Below are 22,605 nucleotides of genomic sequence, written 5' to 3'. Positions count from 1 at the left end.
GACAGCTGAGAGATGCGCACTATAATATTCTGCTGCTATCAGCCACGTGCCCCAGCGGGTGACGACAGGCTCTGGCGGCAATGGGACATCTGGAAGCTGTTCTTTGAATGCCTGTATTCTTGATGGTGCCTTAACAAAAATTTTCTTCACCACAGATATTACTTTATTTACTTTAGGAAATTGTAGCCTTACTTGCTCTGCTATGCGATTGATCCCATGCACTACACAAGTTAGGTGCCGCATCAATGGGTAGAATACTTTTAATAGTTGAAACACTGCAATTATAGATGCAGCAGCATCAGTGACGGCCAGAAGCACCTTATTCTCATCCACTCCATTTGGGTATAGCACCTTACGCCCATTGTTCACATACTGTGCTATTGTTTGTTGGTTAGTTTTTGCAAGCTGTTTTGAGTAAATCAAATGAGCCCTGGATGGAGCATCTGGATCTAGCTTGCCAATAATCAGGTTTGCAATGTAACGGCCAAGACTTTCAGTAGTTTCATCCACAGAAATCCATAAACAAGATTCTCCAACATCTTCTCGGATTCTGTGCAATGCAGCATTGTAAGCTGAATCCACATCATTCTTACGTAAAGTTGACTCTGCAGGAATAGACTGATGGCAGTACATCGCAAGAAAACCTCTGAAAATAGGGTTTTCTAGTTTCCGAAAGGGGATGTTTGCTGCCACAAGTGCATGACACAAATCACTGCAGAACTTTTTTTTTCGGAGAATTCACCAGATTTATTGGTTAAAAGAGTTTGCTTCAATTTTGACTTTCGTTCAACATTAGCTTTATGTGCGATTCCATCTGCATGCTGAGTTAAGTGAGATTTCTTAACACTCGAAACCTAATACGAGAGAAAAGGGAAATGCAGTTTAGAATCGCATATAAAGAGTATTTCGTATTACTAAAGGATAGCGATAGAAAAGAATCCTAAGTGACAAGAAAATAAGAAGTCTAAGAAAAACATCAACTAACCTCCTTGTTGCATGCTTGGCAGAAAATAATTTTCCCATCTGTCGTATAATGCGGAAAATCTTGCAGCCACTGCCTCATATGAGTAGACTTTGAACTAGCTGTTTTCGGCATGGCGTAGTATTCTCACACAGAAACTAGAATTTATTTTGCACTTTGAACGTCAGTAATACTTAACACGTTGGTCGCTACACAATGTACTGATTTGTTTTCCCAGGGAAAAAGTGAACGTGAACGATGACTTTTTTTTTTTTGCATGGGAGCGGTAGGGGTAGTACCGTACTCGTTGCTGGACATATGGCACCTGACAGATGGCAGCCCCTTCTGAACAAGAGAATGGAATCTACCGGTGCTTCAGATGAAAACATTTCACTACTGGCAAATTATTTTTCGAACCGGAAATTTCACGTATAATACCTTTCACGAAACAGAGTAGTTTGATAGGACTGCCTCTAGACAGCAACGAGAAAATGCGCGAAGGGCAGTAATTTAGCTATAGAGGGCGTCTACGATTAACATTGTGATTTTTTAATCCGTGCTCAGCTTAAGGCCTATGAAACCGTTTCTCTGCGAAAATACACAGCTGGGTAGAATCCTACGAACGAAATATTTTCAAATATAACATTTAGTACTCCCACGTTCGATTCTAACGTGTTACTCAAATCTTTGACCGGTTCCCATTCGCTCACCGAAGTTAAGCACTGTCGCTCTCGGCGCGTGCTTGGATGGATGACCATTCAACCGTGCCGAGTGCTGCTGGTAGTAAGGCAAGCAAAGGAATTGTAAACAGTCTCTAACGACCTTCGCCTTCGACGAGACGTAAAGCCCTAAGTTCACTTCCTTTTTCTAATCTTTGAAAACACAAGACCTCTATGTCAGATTAACGAAATAGGTACTTTTTAGGATTTTGATGCCTAAATAGGCAATATTAGGCATCAGCGTCGAAATACGCAATTTTAGGTCCTATAGAACTAACGGTACTCAGTTTAGTTAGTCATGAAACGCATAAGTACCAACTTATATGCAAATTGGAGCTTAGGAAAAAAATAGGTTGTAACCTAAAGATCCGTGATCTATTTTTTACATACGGATAATAAAACACTTATAAAGACTATTTGGTATTAACAGGGATAGCGATATAAAAAAATAAAAAAAGACCGAAGTGTTAGGCAAATACGAAGCATGGGCGCATATCAACTAGACATCTTGCTGCACGCTGGGCAGAAAATATTTTTTTCGATCTGTCGTATAGTGTGGAAAAAGTTGGAGCCACTGACTTATATGATGAAATAGGCACTTTTTAGGATATTAAAGCCGAAATAGGCAAAAATAGGCAATAACGTCGAAATAGGCTTTTTTAGGTCCTATAGAATTAACGCTATTAAGTGTAGATAGTCATGAAACGCATAAGTACAAATTTTTATGCAAATAGGAACTCTGGAACAAAATAGGTTTTTACCTAAAATCCGCGGTCTATTGATGATCATTCCTACTTATGTAGGTTAGGCTCAACAAAATATTTTCGCATTCGGAAGAGAAAGTTGGTGACTGAAATTTCGTAAATAGATCTCGCCGCGACGAAAAACGTCTTTGCTTTGGTGACTTCCATCCCAACTCGCGTGTCATATCTGCCACACTCTCTCCCCTATTACGTGATAATACAAAGCGAGCTGCCCTTTTTTGCACCCTTTCGACGTCTTCCGTCAATCCCACCTGGTAAGGATCCCACACCGCGCAGCAATATTCTAACAGAGGACGAACGAGTGTAGTGCAAGCTGTTTCTTTAGTGGACTTGTTGCATCTTCTAAGTGTCCTGCCAATGAAACACAACCTTTGGCTCGCCTTCCCCACAATATTATCTATGTGGTCTTTCCAACTGTAGTTGTTTGTAATTTTAACACCCAGGTACTTAGTTGAATTGACAGCCTTGAGAATTGTACTATTTATCGAGTAATCGAATTCCAACGGATTTCTTTTGGAACTCATCTGGATCACCTCACACTTTTCGTTATTTAGCGTCAACTGCCACCTGCCACACCATACAGCAATCTTTTCTAAATCGCTTTGCAACTGACACTGGTCTTCGGATGACCTTACTAGACGGTAAATTACAGCAACATCTGCGAACAACCTAAGAGAACTGCTCAGATTATCACCCAGGTCATTCATATAGATCAGGAACAGCAGAGGTCCCAGGACGTTTCCCTGGGGAACACCTGATATCACTTCAGTTTTACTCGATGATTTGCCGTCTATTACTACGAACTGCGACCTTCCTGACAGGAAATCACGAATCCAGTCGCACAACGGAGACGATACCCCATAGGCCCGCAGCTTGATTAGAAGTCGCTTGTGAGGAACGGTGTCAAAAGCTTTCCGGAAATCTAGAAATACGGAATCAACTTGAGATCCCCTGTCGATAGCGGCCATTACTTCGTGCGAATGAAGAGCTAGCTGCGTTGCACAAGAACGATGTTTTCTGAAACCATGCTGATTGCGTATCAATAGATCGTTCCCTTCGAGGTGATTCATAATGTTTGAATACAATATATGCTCCAAAACCCTACTGCAAACCGACGTCAATGATATAGGTCTCTAGTTCGATGGATTACTCCTACTACCCTTCTTAAACACTGATGCGACCTGCGCAATTTTCCAGTGTGTAGGTACAGATCTATCGGTGAGCGAGCGGTTGTATATGATTGCTAAGTAGGGAGCTATTGTATCAGCGTAATCTGAAAGGAACCTAATCGGTATACAATGTGGACCTGAAGACTTGCCCGTATCAAACGATTTGAGTTGCTTCGCAACCCCTAAGGTATCGACTTCTAAGAAACTCATGCTAACAGCTGTTCGTGTTTCAAATTCTGGAATATTCCATTCGTCTTCCCTGGTGAAGGTATTTCGGAAAACTGCGTTCAATAACTCCGCTTTAGCGGCACAGTCGTCGGTAACAGTACCATCGGTCCGCGCAGCGAAGGTATTGACTGCGTCTTGCCGATTGTGTACTTTACATACGACCAGAATTTCTTCGGATTTTCTACCAAATTTCGAGACAATGTTTCGTTGTGGAGCCTATTAAAGGCATCTCGCATTCAAGTCCGTGCCAAATTTCGCGCGTCTGTAAATTTTAGCCAATCTTCGGGATTTCGGGTTCTTCTGATCTTCGCATGCTTTTTCCGTTGCCTCTGCAACAGCGTTCGGACCTGTTTTGTGAACCATGGGGGATCAGTTCCATCTCTTACCAATTTATGAGGTATGAATCTCTCAATTGCTGTTGCTACTACATCTTTGAATTTGAGCCACATCTCGTCTACATAAGGCTTCTAGTGACACTTTATCCACTTTTTTAAATAAAATTATTTTGCGTTTGTTTCTGGTGGATTTGGAAGAAACGGTATTGAGCCTAGCTACAACGACCTTGTGATCACTTATCCCTGCATCAGTCATGATGCTCTCTATTAGCTCTGGATTTGTATATTATTGTCATCCACTTGAATGCGTTTGCTGCCAAGCTGAATGTACGATGGTGTCCACATATCTGTTTGTTTGCTACTTTAGGAACTGACTAGGGATAAAATACATACGAAATTCGATAGTAAATTCAAACATTGACAGCACTGAATTATTAAATGATTTTTGGTAAGTGCGTTATGACCAAAGACTCTCGGGAGAGCACTTTCTGTTTTCTACTTACATTCGACTTCCGTTTTCGAAGTGACCTCTTCATTACTTGTCTTCTTGGTCGACGCTACATGGATCTTAGTAGTAGTGAAACAATTGTTTGATGAGCTGTATCAGTAAATAAAAGGTATCATTATTTTTAAAAACTTTATTGTAAAGTCAATACAAATTCACTCAGGAAGTAAAAAGCGCTGCTGATACATCTGTGTGTACAAAGGCTCCTTGCTTCATCGCACTCTCCTAATCCACCTCAAAAAGTTCTTCCTTCCGAGGCTATGTCGGCAACTTTATTATCGCCATATTATGTTCATTATCGTCCAGAATAGTCCGGACGTAAACTCCATCAGCCACTCTGGTTGGTTGGCTTGTATATCAAATATAATAGTTTCTATGAAACCAACCACGCGTCTTCTCTGAAAACAAAGAAAACAACTGTATGCTGTAATTAGGAAGTCGAAGTCAATTATCTCAGAAAAAAACACATAAAAGCAGAGGTTAATAACATGGAAAGGTTAGTTTAATACCAAATTTGATAGCTATTTTTCCATTAAAAATCGATTAAATCATGTCCATGTGGTACAACCATGACAGATGCGATACGCAATTGAACTATTATGTTCTGTTTCCGCTCATGAAACGAAGACATGACGACTCGTCTTCATGTTTCGAGCGCCCAAGGTCATTTACCCACCGGGGCCCCCGGGGTCAGCATGGCGGCGGTCCCTGACCCGCTGAGATAATTTGTCCTTTTAGGACAATTATCTGAGCAAGCACCCACGCCAGCAAAAGGTTGGCACGTGTAAAAGTTTTCGTTTTCGAGCGTCATGCAGTGCCCCTTTTTGTTCAATATGTATATAAATGCAGAATCTTCTACATTTTATTCAGTCAGCACAATGTCGTGGTTAAATCAGTATTTAAGCACAGGATCGCATAGTTCAATTCAGTACAACAGAGGAACTTTATATCCAGGACCAGTGGACGATATTGAAATGGCGGAACATGGAAACACCTTTAATATTAATAGAGATAATAGTATACGGACAATGTTTCGACAAGATGCCGCAGATGAAATTAGGTACGGAGAAAATCCAGCATATGATGATTTAGACGAAGAAGTCGTCGAATTTGAGTTGGAGCCAATGCCATCAGAAGAAGTTAATACTGGACTGCGCCAGCGTCATCCATATCAGTACGGCGAAGAAGGTCACACTGCAATAGATGTAGATACAGACGAAAATACACCGCTTTTATCTGGAACGGCTGAAACAGCAGTGGACGGCGCAACCTTGAGCACAGTTTTATCTGGAACTGGTACCGCAACTGCCGCGACGTTATCAACAGCGCAAATTGCTGGAGCTGCTGGTGTTACTGCTTTGGCCGGTGCTGGAGTAGCGTATGGTGCAAAAAAATTAGTTGATCGAATAAGTAACAAAGGATTGACGTTGCCAGGTAGCGATTATGTTGGGGCTGGAAACCCTATAAATATAGACGCACCGCGAAGTGCAGCAGATGCAATTGCCAAGGAACACGACGTCGGGTACGATCGCCTGTTAAAAGAAGCTAGAGAACGTGCATTTACTGAAAAACTGTGGTGTCACCGCCAGACACCACACTGGCTAGGTGGTAGCTTAAATCGGCCGCGGTCCATTAGTACATGTCGGACCCGCGTGTCGCCACTGTCAGGATCGCAGACCGAGCGCCACCACAAGGCAGGTCTCGAGAGACGTACTAGCACTCGCCCCAGTTGTACGACGACGTTGCTAGCGACTACACTGACGAAGCCTTTCTCTCATTTGCCGAGAGACAGAATAGCCTTCAGCTAAGCTAATGGCTACGACCTAGCAAGGCGCCATTAACCATTTGTAACGTTGCATGTACCTCAAGATAGAGTCTCACTTGCATCATCCAGAATGCTGTATACCAAAGGACAATATAAAAGTTAAGTGTTCTAGTAGCTACGTTCTTTTCTTTATCACATTCATTACGAATCCTGTTTCAGACTTAACGCCAGACGGCGTGAGTTGACGCGTGCCCTTTCGGCTACTTCACTGTGGACTGGCTGCCTTAACAGTCCACTACAAAAACAATTCCGAGAACGAGTTCAAAAGTTGGATGCTAAAGCTATTATAGACTTTGCCATAGATTGGAGCCATACACGCGATTGGCATTCGTTTGCAGGAAAATACGGACTGAAATTAAAATCGTTTGTTGAAGAAAAAATTGGAAAAGTTTTATATCCAGTAAAACCAGATGCCAAACCAGAAGGTATGTATATTTACGTGCATATGAATATTCAATAATTGATTATAAATTATATGTCGATGCTAATAATAACGTTTCTCGCCTTCAGCAGAAGTACGATTGGCCTCCTTGGGAACGCCCAAATGGGAATGAAATACATGAAGGCCAGAAACGTTATGCATATGAACAGTGGCTAATGTCACGTGTACGTCGTGGTTTGCCCATAGATCACGAACGTCCATCAACATCTCGCGGTACATCATTAGCACCGAGCTCAGAAAGTGTTCCTGAAATCGACTCGGAAGAGAACGTAGAAGATTCTGACGACAACGGAGAGGATCCAAACCCCGTTCGACCATTAGTTCCTTATTCTGACTCTGACACAGAAAATAGTGCTATGAACGAAGAAACAGCTAAACGTACACCGTCGGCCCAAAAAGCAAAGGGTGCAAAGAAGGCTAAAAAGACACTTCCTGGCACAGCAGCTCCCTCAGCTAATGGAATGGGCGATTCCGCCAACACACGTGATGTGCCATTACCTGCACCGTCAATATTAGCTACGGGTAACATTACCAGGTATAGAAAAGTACGCAGATTTTTTACGTATGGTCTAGCATATAAAGTACTCACACATGAAAGTGCTGTATTTATGATTACCCCTTTGGCAGAAATTCCTGTTGATCGACCATTTTTGTACATGACCCCCTCTGAATTTGATTTATTACCACATGGTTGTAGAATTGTTCATTGCTCTGCACAAGTGATTGCACGTAATCCCAGGATTGCTGTCCCAACAAATTCAAGTGACTCTGAAGTTGCAACTTTAAATCAAAATAAGAATATGATTACTTCTGTGGGTATTAATTTAAAAATACCTGGTGTTAATGTTACGCCTACTGCATTTGGCTCATCAGCTCCTATGGAAACAAGTAGTATAGATCATAAAAGTAATTTTAATCCAATTTGGAAATCGTGGTATGGGTATAAGAATAATGAAGAATCGTTTTTAACTACAGTACCTGCCCATCAATTCGGACAACCCATTAATTTGAAATATTATTATGCCTGTGTATCAAGTACAAAGGCAAAAGGGCTGCATAATTGGGGATGGAAATGTGTTCAATCGTATGTTTCTGAGGTAGATGCAGATTCTCGTACTGGCAGTGTTATTGTTAACTATGACTATAAACCAACATTAGGTTTTGTCAAAATACCAAAAGTTGCAAATGTTGATATATTGCCCATTACAGCTACTGAACAAGGAGTACCTCAACGGTATACAATTACTGGTGATAGGCACTGTAATCCGATTATGGCATGTGACAATTTTTCAAAAACACCTTTGGAACCAGCTCAAATTCAGGAACAATTAGTACAAGCTATTACTCCAGTAACGAATGATGATTTCTCTGGATATGATGACTTAATAGAAAAGGCAGATATTGCTTCTGCTGGGTACAATATTAGACTCCATGATACAAATGTCCAACCTAGTCTTCATGTAGGCATAAACCCTTCATATGCTTTAAGCACTGGCAGTTTAAATAATGATATCGTTAAATATACTGATACTCAAATGTTGTTTGAAGTTATTGCTGAATGTTCTGTTTATTCAGATGGTTTGGAAACTCATTATCCCAGAGCAAATGTACCAAATGTTCAGGTATCTGATATGATTTATATGTCAAATGTGAAAAGGAATTAGGAATCATCAGTGTACAAGGGACAATATGAGAATAAACAAGCTTGAATATAATATCTTGTATTTATTGTAAAAAATGACCTTGGGCGCTCATGAAACGAAGACATGACGACTCGTCTTCATGTTTCGAGCGCCCAAGGTCAATTACCCACCACGGCCCCTGGGGTCAGCATGCGGCGGTCCCTGTCCCGCTGAGATAATTTGTCCTTTTAGGACAATTATCTGACCAAGCACAGCTTCTTTATCCACCTTCCTTCTGGAAGAAGGGTTATTAACGCGTGTAACTAGTCGGCGACCAGAAATTTTTAATGTTTTAATTTTTATAATGAGAGAATGGTGAACGGTGTGGTCAGCTGTTTCCTGAGAAGTTTAATAGTGCCATCAACGGCTTGTAACTCCACTCAACCTGCTAGTCAGGAACCGAGAGAGTAGAATTTTCCGTGCTCCCTTGTCACAAGCTAAACTTGGCACTTGCATTAACGGCGTAAGAGAACCTAATAAGTAATATGTATTACTTCAAGCCCATAAAAGAAAGGGCGAACTGTTTTGATAACCTATTGTTAAAATAGGGTGCCCAGACTAATTGGTATAGTTATGGACATGTACACTACTGGCCATTAAAATTGCTACACCACGAAGATGACGTGCTACAGACGCGAAATTTAAACGACAGGAATAAGAAGCTGTGATATGAAAATGATTAGCTTTACAGAGCATTCACACAAGGCTGGCGCCAGTGGGGACACCTACAGCGTGCTGACATCAGAAAAGTTTCCAACCGATTTCTCATACACAAACAGCAATTGAGCGGCGTTGGCTGGTGAAACGTTGTTGTGATGCCTCGTGTAAGGAGGATAAATGCGTACCATCACGTTTCCGACTTTGATAAAGGTCGTATTGTAGCCTATCGCGATTGCGGTTTATCGTATCGCAACATTGCTGTTCGCGTTGGTCGATATCCAATAACTGTTAGCAAAAATGGTTCAAATGGCTCTGAGCACTATGGGACTTAACTTCTGAGGTCATCAGTCCCCTAGAACTTAGAACTACTTACACCTAACTAACCTAAGGACATCACACTCATCCATGCCCGAGGCAGGATTCGAACCTGCGACCGTAGCGGTCGCGCGGTTCTAGACTGTAGCGCCTAGAACCGCTCGGCCACTCTGGCCGGCAAAACTGTTAGCAGAATATGGAATCGGTGGGTTCATGAGGGTAATACGGAACGCCGTGCTGGATCCCAACGGCCTCGTATCACTAGCAGTCGAGATGACAGGCATCTTATCCGCATGGCTGTAACGGATCGTGCAGCCACGTCTCGATCCCTGAGTCAACAGATGGGGACGTTTGCAAGACAACAACCATCTGCACGAACAGTTCGACGACGTTTGCAGCAGCGTGGACTATCAGCTCGGAGACCATGGCTGCGGCCACCCTTGACGCTGCATCACAGACAGGAGCGTCTGCGATGGTGTACTTAACGATGAACCTGGGTGGACGAATGCAAAACGTCATTTTTTTGGATGAATCCAGGTTCTGTTTACAGCATCATGATGGTCGCATCCGTGTTTGGCGACATCGCAGTGAACGCAACTTGGAAGTGTGTATTCGCCATCGCCATACTGGCGTATTACCTGGCGTGATGGTATGGAGTGCCACGTCTCGGTCACCTCTTGTTCGCATTGACGGCACTTTGAACAGTGGACGTTACATTTCAGAAGTGTTACGACCCGTGGCTCTACCCTTCATTCGATCCCTGCGAAACCCTACATTTCAGCAGGTTAATGCACGACTGCATGTAGCAGGTCCTGTACGAGCCTTTCTGGATACAGAAAATGTTCGACTGCTGCCCTGGCCAGCACATTCTCCTGATCTCTCACCGGCTGAAAACGTCTGGTCAATGGTGGCCGAGCAACTGGCTCGTCACAATACGCCAGTCACTACTTTTGATGAACTGTGGAATCGTGTTGAAGCTGCATGGGCAGCTGTACCTGTACATGCCATCGAAGCTCTGTTTGACTCAATGCCCAGGCGTATCAAGGCCGTTATTACGGCCAGAGGTGGTTGTTCTGGGTACTGATTTCTCAAGATCTATGCACCGAAATTTCTTGAAAATGTTATCACATGTCAGTTTTAGTATAATATATTTGTCCAATGAATACCCGTTTATCATCTGCATTTCTTCTTGGTGTAGTAATTTTAGTGGCCAGTAGTGTATGAGTCTCATTATGTATATTCAATTTTATATTTTTAAGGAAGGAATGGTAGATCTTCAATACCTCTTAACCTAACTCTTGATTGCTAAAAGAAAAGAGGATCTTCAGCAGTTTGATTTAAGTATAGTTTACTGTGGAGCGGCGGCAAGAATACACTGAGAGGTGATATGTCGTGGAATACCATCTAATATCGTGTCGGACCTCCTTTTTCCCCGCGTAGTACAGCAACTCGACATGGCACGGACTCAAAAAGTCGTTGGAAGTCCCCTGCAGACATACTGAGCCATGCTGCCTGTGTAACAGTCCATAATACGGAAGTGATGTCGTTGCAACATTTTGTGCACGAACTGACCTCTCGATCATGTCTCATAAATGGTCAGACCACACGCTTGAATGGTCCAGAATGCTCTTCAATCGCGAACAACATTGGCCCAGTGCCGTGGCGCATTGTCATCCATAAAAATTCTATCGTTGTTTGGGAACATAAAGTCCATGAATGACTGCAAATGATCTCCAAGTAGTCGAACGTGACCATTTCCAGTCAATGATCAGCTGCAGCAGGGGACCCAGACTATTCCGTATAAACAGTCCACACCATTAAGGAGCCACCACCACCTTGCACAGTGCCTTGTTGACAACGTGGGACCGTGGCTTCGTGATGCCTGTGCCACACTTCAGCCCTACTATCAGCTGCTACTAACAGAAATCGGAACTCATCTGACGAGACCACGGTTTTCCAGTCGTCTAGGGTCCAACTGATATGCCCAGGAACCCAGAAGAGGCGCTGTGTACAAAGGCGCTCGCGTCGATCGTCTGCTGCCATAGCCCATTAACGCCAAAATTTCGCCGCACTATCCTGACGTCCTACATTGATTTATGCGGTTATTTCAGGCAGTGTTACTTGTCTGTTAGCGCTGACAGCCCTATGGAATCGCCGCTGCTCTGGGTCGCGAAGCCCATCGGCCACTGCATTGTCCGTGGTGAGAGGTAATGCCTCAGATTTGGTATTCTCGGCTCACTCTTGCCACTATGGATCTCGGAATGTCCGATGCGTCTAGTTCCAACTGCTATTCTGCGGACGGAGGCTGTTAATTTCCGTTGTAGGCCAATCACGTCGGATACGTTTTCACTTGAATCGAGGAGCACAAATGACAGTTCCGCCAATACACTGTCCTTTTATAACTTATGTATTCGATACTACAGCTATCTGTTTTTGTGCATATCGCTATCTTTTGATTTTTGTCACCCATGCGTAGGCTTGCATAGCTGAATAGCAACGTGTTTGCCTCCCCTACAGCGCCTCCAGGTTCGATTCCGGTCCCTCGTTGATGATTTTTGCCGCTCGTGGACTGGGTGTTGTGTTGTCCTCATCATCATTTCATTATCACCGACACGCGAGTCACCCTATGTGGCCTCACCTGAACTAAGGCCGGTATTACACTATCAAATTTCTTTGTCCAAAATCTTTGTCCAATATCTTTGTCAAAGATATTTGATAGTGTAATAGGGACTTTGTCAAATGTCGTCCAATATTTGATCAAATCTAGGGCCTCGCTGTATATTTGATCAAAGAAACCGCTTGTCTTCTGTTCACTGCAATGTGACATGTTACCACATGGAGCGCTAGCATCGCTGCAGCGTTCTGTCGTCTGTAGTGTTTTTATAACCATTGCCGGTAAATACAATTGGTGTGTGCCGACAACTACAAAATTAATAGAGATGTCTGAAGCTGATGAGGCGCTTTACTACGTGAGGCACCCTGCATACAAAATAGATTATGAAGATTGGAGACCTGACCTGACCTGACCTAACCTAACCTAACCTAACATAACCCTCTCCTGTGTCAAGGAATCGGAGTGTTACAGTGAGCCTGTCTTCTGAAGATGTAGCAGTTCTTAAGTGAATATTGTGCTTTGTGATATGAGGATACACTTCATTGAGCACATACAGAAATGTATGCTCATCCATTCTTAAGTAATTGATGTACGACTTGACGTCTTCCACTGTAAGCTCACGTAACAAGTTTTGTTGAATGATTTTATCGCGTCGTCGTAAAACCCACGGCTTCACCCAGATTATATTAGTTTTTCGTTCCATAGATCCGTGCTGAGGAGATCCTCGTGGATGTGGAACATGTCGATTTTTTTAAAGCTGAAATAACAATACTAATAGTATGAATAAATACAATACATCATTTGTTTCTATTAAAAATATCGCCAATGGAGTAGAAAAGTTGGCCAGTAGTAAGTCTTTCAGGCTCCTTTTAAACTGATCTTTATTTCTAACTAAATGTTTTATGTTTCCTGGCAAATTATTGAAGATGAGTGTTCCTGAGTAGTGGACCCCTTTTTGAACTAAAGTAAGTGCTTTTAAGTCCTTGTGCAGATCATTTTTGTTCCTGGTATTGTATGTATGAACTGAGTTGTTTGTTGGAAAAAGAGATATATCATTTACAACAAATTTCATTAAGAAGTAAATATACTGAGAGGCAGTAGTTAGTATACCCAGTTCTTTGAAGAGGTTTCTGCAGGACGTCCGTGAATTTACTCCACAAATAATACGTATTACACGCTTTTGGACTCTGAAAACTTTTGTTTGACTTCAAGATTTATCCCAAAATATTATCCCATATGACATTATGGAATGAAAGTAGGCAAAGTATGCAAGCTAACACTCGAATTGCAAATACAGATTTGTTAAGGCCTTTCTGCAGTTCTGTGGTGTGCTCCTCCCAACTGAATTTATTATCAAGTTGTAATCCCAGGACTTTTAAGACTGTCAACCTCGTACGTATGGTTCCATTTTTTCCCCCACTTCTTTTCCGCATGTGCACACAATGCAATTGGGGTACGTACAAGTGCTGCGGTTAATAACAAGTTGTTGTCAGCCATCTTGAACTTAGACGAAAAATTTGATGACAGTGTAATACCCCTTCTAGCGCTACGTCAAAGATCTTTGTCAAATATATTGGACGGAATATTGGATCACATCTTTGATCAAATCTTTGACAAAGAAATTTGATAGTGTAATACCGGCCTAAGACTTGCAACTCGGGGGCAAAACTTCTCCTGATGGGCCCTCCCGGCCATCAGTGCCACTCGATCATTCCATTACGTCGCCTCACCGTATTGTCTTTGTGAGTTCCCTAACCAGGAAGCTCCTACCCAATGAAAATGTTTTGGGGGCGAGAAGAACTTACGTGATGAACGCGGCACAATTCCGCGACTGCCAGGTTCACAACTTTGAAATCAGTAGCGGTCTCGGTCAGGGCCACCTCTGGGTCACGGGGCAGTGAGCCACTATGGTTCGGAACGGCTCTTTATGCCGATGTGATATGGTCAGTATTGCATAAGGTGCCGCCCGTGATCCCTGCTGTCAGAGAGGAACGGCTACGCCTCCGCTGACACATGCAAGTCTTACCAGGAATGGCGGGGCCTTCTGCACGGCATGTCAACAGGAGGCTGGAGGCAACTATCGGCAGTCCGGGAGGAAACAGGAGAACACTACTTTGTTTCGCTTTTCAATAACGTGTTTGTAATTGCATAAATTAAATTTTCACTTTTCTCGAAGTCCACGTTTCAGTACCATATAATGCTGTGCTCCAAACATATATTCTCAGAAATTTCTTCCTCAAATGAAGGCCTTTATTTGATACTGGTAGACTTCTTTTGGCCAGGAATGCCCTTTTTTCCTGTGCTAGTCTGCTTTTTATGTCATCGTTTCTCCGTCGATCATAGGTTACTTTGCCTCCTAGGTAGCAGAATTCCAACTCTGTGTTAAGTTTCTCATTGTTCTCATTTCTACTACTTCTAATTACTTTAGTCTTTCTTCGATATCCACTCAGTCCGTATTCTGTACTCACTAGACAGTTCGTTATATTCAACTCAGGGTAGCAATGTCATCAGCAAATCTTATCACTGACATCATTTCACCTTGAATTTTATTCCCACTCTTGACTCTTTCGTTTATTTCCGTCATTGCTTCTTCGATGTATAAATTGAACATTACGGAAGAAAGACTACATCCCTATCTTATGCCCTTTCTCATCCTACCACTTCGTTCTTTGTCTTCCAGCCTTACTATTCGCACTTGCTTCTTGTACATATAGTGTAAAACCAGTCTTTCCCTATAGCTTACCCCTATTCTTCTAAAAACTCCGAACATTTTGCACCATTTAACAGTGTCTACCGATTTTTCCTGGCTCCCGTGTGTCGATTTTTGGTTCAAATGGCTCTGAGCACTATGGGACTTAACATCTATTGTAAGTAGGCTGTTTAGGTTTTTTTATTGGTAACGCCACCTCAGTATGAAAATCACCGGCTGTGCCGTGTGCAGTCTGTGGCTGCTTTGCATTGTTGTAATACTCAACCATTGTAGTGTTAGGCAGCTGGCTGTGAACAGCGCGTAACGTTGCGCAGTTGGAGGTGAGCCGCCAGCAGTGGTGGATGTGGGGAGAGAGATGGCGGAGTTTTGGAAGTTGTCATGAACTGCTCTATATATATATATATATATATATATATATATATATATATATATATATATGATGATATAAAGGTAAATACATTCTTTGTTCTCTATTAATATCTTTCATTTGCTAACTATCCCTATCAGTAGTTAGTGCCTTCCATAGTTTGAATCTTTTATTTAGCTGGCAGTAGTGGCGCTCGCTGTATTGCAGTAGCTTGAGCAGCGAAGATTTTTGTGAGGTGAGTGATTTGCGAAAGGTATAGTTTAATGTTAGTCAGGGCCATTCTCTTGTAGAGATTATTGAAAGTCAGATTGCGTTGCGCTAACAAAATATTGTGTGTTGAAAGTCAGATCGCGTTGCGCTAAAAAAATATTGTGTGTCAGGTTAAGCACAGTCGTGTAAAATTGTTCAAAGGGGAAGTTTCACTATGATCACCAGTCCCCTAGAACTTAGAACTACTTAAACCTCAGTAACCTAAGGACAGCACACAACACCCAGTCTTCACGAGGCAGAGAAAATCCCTGATGTCGATTTTTCTTCATTCTTGCTTCCATTATCTACCGCAACAGCAGAAATGCATCTCTGATGACTTTACCTATACTAAACACTAACTGAATGAATCTAACAGAGTCTCAGTTTTCTTTTCCAGTCTTCTGTATATTATTCTAGCCAGAAAATTGGATGCGTGAACTGTTCAGTTGATTGTACGCTAATTCTCGCCATTCTCAGCCCTTGCTGTCTTTGGAATAATGTGGATGACGTTTTTCGAAAGTCTGATGATATTTCGCCAGTCTCATACATACTACACGCCAACGTGAATACTTGTTTGTTGCCATTTATCCCAATGATTTTGAAAATTCAGATGGAATGTTATCTATCCCATCTGTGTTATTTGGTCTTAAATAATACAAAGCTCTTTTAAATTCTGATTCTACTGCTGGTTTCCCTATTTCTTCCCTGTCGATTCCTGTTTCTTCTTCTATAACGTCGTCAGACAAGTTACAATCATTCTCTATTATTCCAATCTAGAACTGCGCGCGGAAAAAAACGAACACGTATATTTTTCCGTGCGAACTCTAATTTCCCTTATTTCCTTTTTGATGATATTTTCTTCTAATTTGGTCGGCGTCAACAAAATATTTTTGCACTCGGGGGAGAAAGTTGGTGATTGAAATTTCGTGAGAAGATTCCGCCTCAACGAAACACGCCTTTGTTTAAACGATGTCCGCCCTAAATTCTGTATCACGTCAGTGACACACTCCCAGCACAAAACGTGCTGCTCTTCTTTAACTTTCACGATGTACTTCGTTAATGCTATCTGTTAAGCCCTTAATGCCAAATGTCACAAATCCGCATCATACCAATGCTGTGCTAAAAACTGTAAGGTACACTTTTTTTCAATACTAGTGTCGATAGAAGCTGATTCTTCATGAAGCTACCAACGGTTCTGACAAGTGCTTCATTATCCTGAGTATTTCGAGTACATCTAACGCACCGTGGTTCTTGATTTTTATCTTTCATCTAGAAATTTATTCAGGCATTAAGGGGCTAAGAATTCCACACCGCGCAGCAGTACTCAAAAAGAGCACGGACGAGCGTAGTGTCCACATTCTCTTTGGTAGATCTGTTGCATCTTCTCAGTGTTCTACCAATAAAACGCAGTCTTTGGTTCGCCTTCCACACAACATTTTCTATGTAAATATTCCAATGTCAGTTGTTGGTAATTGTAATTCCTATGTATTTTAGGTGAATTTACGTCCTTTAGATTAGTCTGATTTATGGTGCAACCGGATTCCTTCTAGCACTCATGTTGATGACCTCACACTTTTCATTATTTAGGTTCAATTGTCGATTTTCGCACCATGCAGATATGTTTTCTACATCGTTTTGCAGTTTGTTTTGATCTTCTGCTTACTTCAGTTGACGATAAACGACAGAATCATCTACTAACAACTTTAAGACGGCAGCTCAGATTGTCTCCTCAATCGTTTCTATAGATAAGGAATAGCAGAGGGCCTATAACACTGCCATGAGGAACGCCAGATACCACTTCTGTTTTACTCGATGACTTTCCGCTAATTACTACGAACTGTGAGCTCTGACACGAAATCAAGAATCCAGTCACATAACTTAGAAGATATTCCATAAGTACGCAATTTCACTACACCCCTTTATGTGGATCATTGTCAAAGGCCTTCTGGAAATCTAGAAATATGGAATCAATTTGAACGCCCTTGCCAATAGCTCTCAGCATTTCGTGTTAATAAAGAGCTGGTTGTGTTTAACAAGAAAGATGTTTTCTGAATCCGTGTTGACTATATGTTAATAGACCGTTCCCTTCGAAGCAATTCATAATGTTTGAACATAATATATGGTCCAAAATTCTGCTGCATATCGATATTACTGATAAGGGGCTGTAATTTAGTGGACTAATACTACTACCTTTCTTGAATACTGGCGTGGCCCGTGCAACTTTCCAGTCTTTGGGTACGGATCTTTCATCGAGTGAATGGTTGTATAAGATTGTTAAGTACGGAGCTATTGAATCAGCATACTCTGAAAGGAATCTAACTAGTATGCAGTCTAGACCGGAAGACTTGCATTTGTTAAATGATTTAAGTTTGTTTACTACTCCGAGTATATCTGCTTCTACGTTGCCGGCTCGTGTGGCCGAGCGGTTCTAGACGCTTCAGTCTGGAACCGTGCGACCGTTGCGGTTGCAGGTTCGAATCCTGCCTCGGGCATGGATGTGTGTCATGTCCTTAGGTTGAGCTTCTACGTTACTCATGTTGGCAGCTGTTCTCGATTCCAATTGTGGACTATTTACTTCGTTTCCTTTGGTGAAGAAATTTCGGAAGCCTGTGTTTAGTAACTCTGCTTTGCCAGTACTATCGTCTATAGTATTTCCATTGCTATCGCGCAGAGAAGGGATTAATTATGTCTTGCCGCTAGCACACTTCACATATGACCAGAATATCTTTGGATTTTCTGTCAGGTATGGAGACAAAGTTTCGTTGTGCAAACTATACAAGCATCTCGCGTTGAAGACCGCCCAAAATTTCGAGTTTCTGTGAAAAATCACCAGTCTTGGAGATTCAGCGTTCGTTTAAATGTGGCATTTTTGTACTTCCTTCTTTCGTCGATCAGCTGAAGTATTTCTTTTCTTAATCAGGGTTCCTTTGCAGTTACATTCCTCATACCTACGTTTCTCTTTCCAACTTTTGCCACTGCCCTTTTTAGAGGTGCCCATTCCTCTTCAACTGAACTGTCTGCTAACCTATTCATTACCGCAACATCTATAGCCTCAGAGAACTTCAAGCATATCTCTTCCTTACTTAGTACTTCCGTATCCAATGTCTTGGCCCAGTGATTTTTCCTGGCTTGTCTCTTAAACTATAGTTTACTCCTCCCAATTACTAAATTGTGATCTGAGTCTATATCTGTTCCTGGGTACGCCTTACAATCTATTGTATGATTTCGAATATCTGCCGGATTGTGATCTGCCGGACTGTGATGTAATCTGATTGGAATCTTCCCGAATCTCCCGGCGTTTTCCAAGTGTACCTCCTCCTCTTGTGGTTCTTGAACAGAGGATTCGCTATTACTAGCTGAATTTTGTTGCAGAACTCAATTAGTCTTTCTGTTCTCCCGTTCCTAGTACCAAACCACATTCTCCCGTAATCCCGTCTTCTGCTCCTTCCCCTACGACCGTATTCCAATCCCCCATCCCCGTACTGAATTACTCTTTCAGTTTCGTTGTACACTTTCTCTACCTCTTCATTTTCCGCTTGCGACGTCGGCATATATGCCTGTACTATTGTTGTCGGTGTTGGCTTGGTGTCTATTCTGATGACAACAACCCTATCACTAACTGTTCACAGTAATTCACATCCTGCTCTGTCTTCCTGCTCAAAGCGAATCCTACTCCAGTTATGCCATTTTTTTGTGCCATTTGTTTGGCCAAAAATCTTCTTCTGTCTGACCTAATTGGCCATCACTATACCTTGATTGTGCCTTAGCATTTCTCTTTTCATATTTACTAGCTTCCCTATTACGTTCAAACTTTTGATTATCCACGCCACTATGTGTAGAACGTTACCCATTTATTAGTCGTTCAGTATTTTTTTCTTGGTCACATCTCCTTTGTCAGTCCCATCTCAGAGATCCGAATAGGGGACAATTGCGGAATCTTTTGCCAATCGAGAGATCACCATAACACTTTTTCAATTACAGGTCACATGTCTTCTGGATATACATTATGTGACTTTAATACAGTGATTTTCATTGCCTTCTGCTTCCTCATGCCTTTGATCATTGCCGATTCTCTCTCAGGGGGCAGTTTCTCACCCCAAGAGTAAGAGAGTGCCCTGAACCTCTGCCCCCATTTTCATCGTCTTTGACAAGGTGGTTGGCAGAACTATGATTACTCATTAGGGCGGAAGTCCTCAGCTGCCACTGCTGATGATTTGTACCCAAAGTTCAAGTAGTGGTGAGGTTCGAACCCGGGGCCCAGAACGTTTTCATTACGAGCCAAAGACGTTACCCACAGACCACTATGCAAATTCAAGACAATGATAATGATGTATCAGAGGGTGAAGCCTAGGTTTCAAACTTTAAAAAAATTGTTAGTGTCTTGTATCTTCTGATATATTTATAAACATGATTTCAAGTTTCGCGACATATTTGTACGCAATGGAACACAGATTGATAGGCGTAATATTTAAATGAACTCAAGTAATATCCAAATCAGTAAAAAAACACAATTCTTTTTACTGTTGAAACAAGTGATTGTTTTGGTATTATATATTGCAAGACACAAACACCTTGTGGTATCTATACATAAGAAAACAAAGTAACAGCTTTAGAATGTCTAAAGATAGACCAAAAAATTATGTCAGACCTATGATAAGTGGACTTTTGGTATTTTTGAATTCACGGATTCATATGTGCTTTTCTTCTACAGCAGAAGTGTACCTATCTTACATACGAGGTGCGACATAAAATAATGAGACTGATTTTCTTTGTAAGATGTGGCAACCCTGCAGGCTTGTGTAGGCACAATATGTTTGACCTTGGTCTATATGCTTCTTCTAGTCCAAGCGGCACATCGATGCAACTGCTGAGTCATGAGTTGTGCTGTAATAAGTTAACACGTGTTTGTGTCTCTCGTCACGGAAATGGAACCGCATAATATTGCGCAGTGGTGTGCCATTTCTTTTTGCGCTAAATTGGGTGAAAACGCGACGACCACTTACGGTAAGCTTCAGAAGGCTTTTGGAGAGGAGGTCATGTTTCGTTGGCATAAAATGTTTAGTGAAGGCAGAACGAATATTGAAAATGAAGACCACAGTGGACGACCATCAATCTCACGGACAGATGTCAACTTTGCCAGGGTGCGTGAACTCGTACGATCTGATCGAAGATTATCCGTCAAAATTATTGCAGAAGAACTGAACATCAATCGAGAAACGTTTCGTCTAATAATAACTAAAGATCTTGGTACGGGAAAGATTTGTGCAAAAATTGTCCCCAAAAATCTCACACCACAACAGCGAGAAACACGGAAAAATGTGGCAGTCGATCTGTTAGAGCAAACGGAAATCAATCCAGAACTGTTGAGCCGTGTTATCACTGGTGATGTTTTTTCAGAACGATCCAGAGACAAAACGCCAAAGTTCACAATGGTGCTCAAAGGGATCACCCAGACCAAAAAAAAGCTCGCATGTCAAAGTCAAAAGTGAAATGCATGCTTGTGTGCGTCTTTGATTCAAAGAGAATTGTTCATAAAGAGTGGTGCCTCCTGGACATACAGTTAACCAATATTACTACAAAGAAATTTTAAAAGACTTCGTAAAAGAGTTCTTCGTGTCCGTGCCAACATTGCTGATAATTGGATGCTGCATAACGATAATGCGTCATCCCATACTGCTCTGTCAGTACAGCAATTTTTAACCTCAAAACAAATTTCAGTACTACCACAGCCACCTTCTTCACCAGATATCGCTCCGTGCGACTTTTTTCTGTTTCCAAGAGTCAAAACTGCGGTCAAGGGACACCATTTTCAAACAACACAAGATGTTCAAAAAAGCTGTGACGAGGGTCTTGGTAGATATTACAGAAGATGAGTTCCAGAAATGTTATCATCAATGGCAGAAGCGCTGAAAAAAGTGTGTGCAATCAGAAGGGAACTACTTTGATGGAGACAACACTAAACGTGACTAGAACGGTAAGCAACATTTTTTTTAACATCAGTCTCATTACTTTATTGTCGCACCTCGTATATTACATTTATTACGTCGATCAGAAATGCATGGTTCATGCATTACAACGGATCGCGAAGATTAGTCCACGGATTTTTATTCGTCATCTCAGTATCACTATAGTAACGGAAAAGTCTAGTATGTCTATCTTTTTGCAGTCTCTGTTAACAAGCCCGGAGGCGTAGGGTTTTGAACCACTGTTCTAGATGACGTTGACACACTGTCGCGTCCTCACAATCAATAGCGCAGCAGCTAGCCAGAAAACTGAAAGAAATAACCACCAAAACTTGATCGTCTAAAAACGTAATGTTAAGCACAACGTTTGAAGACACATCTAACAGAGCGGATTAAGACTTTGATGCGAATCATGAGGCGTCTATCTTAAAAAAGTCATGAGATTTAAGGCAGATGGTTATTGTCAACATACATCTCATAGACGTAGACATAGATCCACTGGAAATGGTTTTGACAGACAGTGATTTTCTCAAGTACATACCTGCATATTCCTGCCGACGCAGGCTTTTACCATCTCGTCAATCACGTCTGAGATATCCCGCCAAGTCATCCACTTGACAGCTCTTAGCGCTGTCTGGAAAGATAGACAAGGTATTAGTACACAGATTAAGAAGCTGAAACATTTCGCGGTGCATTATCCACGCACGCACCATGTACCGTACGTGGCCCAGTCAAATTACCCGAGGTATCCTTTCTCCCAGACGTGATAGTCCAGCAGCATAACAGGAAGGATCAATCGATCTTGGAACGTAAGGACCTACCCACACGGCAATTTACATCAGGCACTCCATGAGACACTCGGGGTTACCATAATAAGTGACACACTGTCTATGAAAGCACTAATTCCTGGTTTGAGGCCTGAGCAAATAGTTTTAACTTCACGCAAAACTTGTTAATTTTGTATTATTTGCTGGTCTGTCCCAAAGGATAGGCTTAGCTGCCTAATTGCCAACAATTTTTGGTGTGTCTCGTTGCCTTTCTATCACTGTCTGTGAGTATTTCGTAACAGCTGGATCAGTATCAGTCTTAGCGCAATG

At 41.9% G+C, this 22,605-nt stretch overlaps 1 protein-coding gene across 1 annotated transcript in view; it reads right to left on the bottom strand.

Annotated features, from left to right (window-relative positions):
• Positions 1 to 4,799: 4,799 nt before the first annotated feature.
• The window catches only part of LOC126196512 (estradiol 17-beta-dehydrogenase 2-like), a 151,142-nt gene continuing 133,336 nt past the window's right edge, over positions 4,800 to 22,605 (bottom strand). The window contains exons 7-8 of the mRNA XM_049934571.1: positions 22,050 to 22,142; positions 4,800 to 5,079 (exon numbers count right to left, since the gene is read on the bottom strand). Of these exons, the coding sequence (XP_049790528.1) occupies positions 4,957 to 5,079; positions 22,050 to 22,142 (216 nt within the window). The 3' untranslated portion in view covers positions 4,800 to 4,956. The remainder of the gene's footprint in view (positions 5,080 to 22,049; positions 22,143 to 22,605) is intronic.

Source organism: Schistocerca nitens, chromosome 1 (genome assembly GCF_023898315.1).
Source record: "Schistocerca nitens isolate TAMUIC-IGC-003100 chromosome 1, iqSchNite1.1, whole genome shotgun sequence".
Taxonomy (NCBI): Eukaryota; Metazoa; Arthropoda; class Insecta; order Orthoptera; family Acrididae; genus Schistocerca; species Schistocerca nitens.
The sequence above is the reverse complement of the archived record's forward strand: the minus strand, read 5'-3'. Positions and strand labels throughout refer to the sequence as shown.